The 6,082-nt window shown below is 57.8% G+C and overlaps 1 protein-coding gene across 1 annotated transcript; it reads right to left on the reverse strand.

The window, feature by feature from the left end:
- Positions 1-553: 553 nt before the first annotated feature.
- On the reverse strand, positions 554-4,770 carry Irf2bpl (interferon regulatory factor 2 binding protein like). The gene has a single exon (XM_006990306.4). It carries the CDS (start codon positions 3,778-3,780, stop codon positions 1,432-1,434), a length of 2,349 nt encoding a protein of 782 aa, XP_006990368.2. The 5' UTR covers positions 3,781-4,770; the 3' UTR covers positions 554-1,431.
- Positions 4,771-6,082: the final 1,312 nt, after the last annotated feature.

The following is a 6,082-nucleotide window of genomic DNA, read 5'->3' on the forward strand; positions in this document are numbered from 1 at the left end:
GCTGATAGTTCCAGAGAGCTAGAGTCCATCATGGCAGACTAGAAATGGTCACACACACACACACACACACACACACCAGGAGTAGGAAGCCGGCTGATCACATTTTCATCTAAACACAGGAAGCAAAGCCCAGCTAGTGTCTACCCTTTGTTTTAAGTGTGCATAATTTTACCCTGTGTGTAGAGGCAAAACACCAACATTTCTTAATCTTACATTTCCCTCTGTCCCCACTTTTTAAGCCACAGCTGCACTGGATACCAGTGTATACTCATCGCCCCAGGGAAAGACACCAAAGAGCTTTCCTGACAACGCCTTTTGCAGCTGGGTCCCATCTGGGGGGTGGTGGGGAGAGATGCTGGCGAGTAACAGAAACTGCTTAGTCAGCCACTGTAGATTACAGGGGAGGTAAAATGTAAACAGTCTGGTACCCAGAGGGCAGGGCAGCCAGCTCTGAGATCCCCCAAAGGAACCAGGATTCCTGGTTCCAGGTAGGAGTGAACAGAGTAGTGTGGCCTCAGCCCTCGAAAGACAAGCCTGCTGACTCAGGGCAGAATTAATATCAATTGAATTTATTACAAGTTACTAAGCTCCAAGGCACATTACAGTGTTCTGTTAACTACAGAAATGTATAAAGGACAAACAGAGCAAGTTCTCCATGTCTAGCTTTTCGCTCTACTGTTCAAAAGCATCCGTGCATCAATAATAAAGCCGAAACGAAACGACACGTGAAGATCCAACACATTCAGGTCAGTAGAAACAAACCAAAACATTTCCCCCCCTCACAAACTTGCAACAAAAAACACCCCTCCCCTCCCCCAACACCCCCCTTTACCATTTTGCAAACAAAACAGGAAAACAGAACAGAACAAAATTAAGTGAAGACTTCAACACTTGGGGCTGTTTAGAGAAGCTTTCACCATTCTATAGCATCAATTTTTTTCTCTTTTTTTTCTTTTTTCTTTTTTTTTTCCTTTTTTTTTTATTTTTAGGCAGCAACACTGGCCTTGGTAAAACAAAAACAAAAAAATCTTTTTCTTTTGTGTGTTTTTCCTTTCCGAGTGCATAACATTTACAAAAATACACAGCAGCAGCAGTCGTTGCTAAGGGCTATTAATGCTTGTACCTAGGCAAACACTCTGCCACCAAATAAATGCTAACGAATCTGATGCAAATGACCCAATCAATATTATACTGCTTAACACAACCAGCTGATCCTTCAAATGAAGAAGTTACATACCTGTTTCAAAATATAGAAACATACGACGAAAATAATGTCTATACATAAGACTAACTTTTTGCAGTTATATTCACAATTCTACATCTTGGTGGGAAGGGAAATGGAGGCAGGTGGGGGCGGGGGGGAAGGGCCCTCTAGATCGAAGAGAGGGGGTGGTCTAGGGCAAAAGAGGTCGCTGCCCGCCGCCCTGCGGTTCAAGGGTCTCTCTCTTTTTTCACTTTAACATCCCCAGCTAAGATAGTTGCGATTTCGCCCTGCATGAAGGCCCAAGGTACATTAGACCCGACTAGGGGGCATTTCTCTCCGCTGGGGCAATACACCTCACCTGTCGCCCCCTGGGCTTTGATACTCTCTCTAGAACAAGGGAAACAAAATTTGTGGCTAGGGACGGACGGGCACTGAACGAAATGAGTGTCCTCCAAACGTTCGTGGCAAATGGTACAGCACAGGGGTCCGCTGTTGGCCATAGGGGAATCCGGAATGTTTTGGGGGTGCACTTGGTCCATGCCCGGGTGGGCGCTAGGCGGCGGGGGCGCCACCTGTAAATTCAGGTCCCCATTGCGTGATGCCAGGCGACGTTGCCCCGGCACGGAGGCGGGCGACACCGGGCTGCTGCTGTTTCGCCTAGCCGATGCGGTGGTCGAGTGCACTGAACTGCCGTCCTTGGGCGAATGCGCTGTGCCCAGAGTGTCTGCCACTGACATGAGCGCGGCCATGGGGGACGGACCGTTCTGGGGGGCTGACTCCGGCGGGGTGGTCCGATTGGAATGAGGTCCCAGAGGTGGAGGGGGTGGGGGCGGTCCCCCTGCTGCGTGCCCTGGCGCCGCAAAGCCTCCGGCCGACATAGTGAGCTTCAGCGCCTCGCTCTGGTTTGCCATCCACTGCTGCCTCTGCTGCTCCTCGCCGATCTTCAGTGCGCTTTCGGCTGAATCCGGAGGCTCCGGGGATGCCTTCCTTTTGCGCAGGTTGGAGGTTGCACCCCGGCCCGTGGGCGCCGCTGGCGGCAAGGCTCCAGTTCCTGGAGGTGCACTGGGGGCGCGGCTGAGGCTCACCAGCGCCGTGGGTAGCATGGGACAGCTGGCATCTATGTAGGGCTGGGGCAGCATGTCCGCGCCGGGCACGCCCTCCTTGAAGAAGCGCACAGCCTCGGGCAGCAGGTCCCCAAGTAGGCGCCAGTCGCCCGAGCCATGCTTCTTCTCGTACTCCAGGTACTTAAAGCCAGAGGACAGACCCCGGCCAAAGTCTTTCATGCAATCCTGGTACATCTGTTTGGCCACCCCGGACGCGCTGGAGTACACGTTGCCCGAGCCCGTGGGATACTCAATGAACAGCTTCAGCTCATAGTCCATGCCGGGCTTGGAGACGGCGTCGAAGGCAAAGACGCGACCCAGCAGCGAGTGGTCCTTCTTGAAGCGCACCTCGTAGGGCGTGCAGCCAGCCAGCGTGAGCAGGGTGTCGCGGACCATCTTGGGCTTGTTGGCCCACTCCTCCGCACGGTTGCGCAGGCTCTCGCTCAGCTCGGCCAAGGCCTCGGCGTTGCGCTGCTTCTCCTTCAGCTCACGCTCCTGGTCCGTACTCGACACCGAACCAGGCCTCTTGCCACCGGCACCCACGCCCACCTCTGCCACCGTCGACGAGGTCGAAGACGGCGCGGAGGATACAGTGGCCGACACACCCGGGGCAGCCCCGAGACAGGCGGGGCCCCCCGGAGCACCGGGAGGCGCCGGAGTTGGGGGTCCTCGGCTGCCCCCCAAGCCGTGGGGCGGAGGCGGAGGCAACACCGCGGCGCTGGCCGGGCCGTTAAGCAGCGTCTGCGGCAATAGGTTGGGGGGCACCGTGAGCTGGGGTCCCCCGCCACCCCCCGGGTTGGGTAGCCCGGTCACCAACCCACTATGGGTCCCACGCCGAGAGGCGACCGACGTTGCCGCTGAGGATGAGTTGGGGCTCTGGCGGTTCAGCTCCGGGGGGCCCTCCTCTGCGGCGGGCTTAGGGAAGCCGTTAGGACCTCCCAGGCCGTTGGGCAGCCGAGCAGCGTGGCTGCCGCTCCCCAGACTCACCGGGGGCGGCGGATACTCGAAACGGCTGCGTTGTTCCACCGCGGCGGCGGCGGCGGCAGCGGCGGCGGCTGCGCTCAGGCCGTAGCGTTCCAGGGCGGACGGGGCGGCCAACACTGCCGGCTTGGTGGAACCATCGACGTGGTTGAGCTGCTGCTGCTGCTGCTGCTGTTGCTGCTGCTGCTGCTGCTGCTGCTGTTGTTGCGCGGCGGCAGCTGCTGCTGCCGCTTCCTTGGCGGACAAGGCCACTGTCTTGACCCCGACGGGCGGCGGCGGCCCCGGGGAGCGGCCGTCTTGGAAGCAGCCGTGCGCCCGCTTCAGCTGGCGGGCGGTCTCGATCACGAATTCTATGCGGTCGGCGCCTTCGTAATTGACGCAACCACGGCACACGGGTTCGGAGAAGTCCCAGATCATGGCCCAGGGCATGCGAGGCAGGTCGCACAGGTAGCAAGACTGTCTTCGGGACGAGGACACCTGCGCCGCCGACATGATGCCAGCCTCGGGGAAGGTAGGCCCCCGCCCGGGCTGTCTCTGTGGCGCCTTCTCCACCTCCGGGAAGACTGGCTGGCCGAGGAAGGAGTCCGGCTGCGGGGGAGGGGGGCGGGGGGTCGAGAAAGTTCTGCCCCGGGGGCTGGAGGGAGAGCGAGTCTCCACTGCCGGCGCAGCGCCTCTCCGTGGGGGCTCCACCGCCCGGACGGCCGACGGGTTCTGCACGCTCCTCGCCCCCACCTCCTACTGCGGCTGTCTCGTCCGGAGAAGAGCACTAGGAGCCTTCTTCCTGGTGCGGCGGATCAGGGCTGGAAGCTCCGGGCCTGGGGGGAGGGGGCTCGGGTGTCCGGGGCCGGCCGCCAGTGGCCTCTTGGCCCCCTCCCCGGAGTGATTGAAGCGTGGAAGCGCGAAGGGGGTCCCCCCCCTACGATCTGAGTCCTCTCTACGCCAGGCGCCCCGGGGAAGAGGGGTAGAGGGTTGTGCCACCCGGTGCCCAGGTCCAATCTTGCTGAATCCAGCCGCCGATTCCCCGGGAGGGCCGGGGGGGAGGAGGTGGCCGCCAAGAGGAGAGTTTCCCCGCCGCAGCGTCAGCCGTTGCGCTGGCGGCGCCTGGGTTTGCACGCCGGAGGGAGCAGCCGCGGCCACCGTTTCCAAGACACACAGAGAGCAGAGGAGAGGAGCGCACGCACGCAGGCTCCCACCGCCCCCTGGCCTGGCCAGCTCTCCCGGTCACAGAGGCTGGCGGCGCTCACGTTGGCTGCAGGGCGCTCGCTCGGCGCCTCCACCCGGGTCGCATCCCTTCCCGCTCGTGCTCGCCTGGAATGTGGGGTTGTGATTGTTACTCTACGTTCCGGAGGCGCGTCTCAGCGCTCCTGCTCGGGCTGCGGCTCGCGCTGTCCCCGGCTTGGCCGCGCGGGATGCCGCCCGGGCGGAGCGCTGACGTCACCGCCATGCTCTGCACCAGTTCCCCCCACCCCCCCCCCCTTTACACTTCCTCTGTCTGTGGAGCCCACTTGTTGCTCGCGGAAGGCGCATGCGCGGCAGGATGCCCAGATTCCTCCCTGTCGGCCCCTCCTCCGCGCCTCCGCCCTCCCCTCCCTTCCCCCCCTCGGCCGTGTGTGTACCACAGCTGAGGCCCCGGCGTGCTAATGCTGCAAGTCCTGGGCTGGTTGGTGTGTGTGTGTGTGTGTGTGTGTGTGTGTGTGTGTGTGTCTGTGTGTGTAAGTAACAGACGATGACCTTTCCTTTTCCTGCCTGGCTTTTCCCAAGTTAAAAAAAAAAAAAAAAAAATTAAGAGCCACGAGTGTTGTTTCCGATTCCCGTTCCCCACCCCACCAAACCCCAGGCAATAAAATTAAATGCTCTGTTTGACGAATTTCATATAAGGTATTACCTATTGCATTTGCCATGACAGCTCCCTCCCCCATTAATGTTACATTCTTGGCCACCAGTGGTGCCCAAACACCTGCAGAATTAGCCCTTCTCCAATCTTCCAGAAATTACCTTTTAGATTTGCTTTTTGCGACCGGGCCTGGGAATCAATCGGAGTTGCGAGGATGTCGCTAAATGAGCCGCCCCTCCCCCTGGCCCAACTCTATAAAAATTTTTGGCTATGAGCTATGAGCACTCTGAGGCCTTTAAGGAAAACAGTCAACTGGCTGCATACAGCTGCAATGGAGGGCAGGGAATGGGGAGTGAAGAACTTGCCAAACAGGTGAGTGACTTTTCTGGGTGTCATAAAAGGGGGCAGCGTTTAATAATGCTAATTGCCAGAGCTGAGAACTGCAGCTCAACGAGGGAGCGTTTGTTCAGGATGACCGAGGCTTGGAACTCAGTCCTTAGACCCATAAATAAATAGAGCATAGACAGGTTTTGAAAGTTCCTTCTGGGTGCTGTGATTTAATCCCACACTGCCCCCAGTACGCTCTGGGAGGTCATGGTTTCTTCTCCCTTGTAAATCACTGCTCATCATTATTGCTCATTATGGAAACAGATAGGGTTGGTCTTAACTCTGGCTGGAGCATTTCAGTGGGTTCTCCTATTTATTAGGTTTGCTTTTTTCTTATGTAAATTAAGATAATCCCTGTGGAAGGCCGGTGGAGGGGAAGCGATTTGATAGGGCTGGTTCTGCCTACAGGGTTGGAATTTCCTCACTATTACGACTGGCTTTGTAACCTTGAGCTCTGTTTATATAATCTGTTTTTCTTCTGCAAAATGGAACTCTGTCCCCCAGCTTGATGGGTTGTTGAAGATTTCACTTTGTTTCTTGGCACCATGACAAGTGACTTTGGGACTGGCAATG

This window comes from Peromyscus maniculatus, chromosome 14 (genome assembly GCF_049852395.1).
Source record: "Peromyscus maniculatus bairdii isolate BWxNUB_F1_BW_parent chromosome 14, HU_Pman_BW_mat_3.1, whole genome shotgun sequence".
In the NCBI taxonomy this organism is placed as follows: domain Eukaryota; kingdom Metazoa; phylum Chordata; class Mammalia; order Rodentia; family Cricetidae; genus Peromyscus; species Peromyscus maniculatus.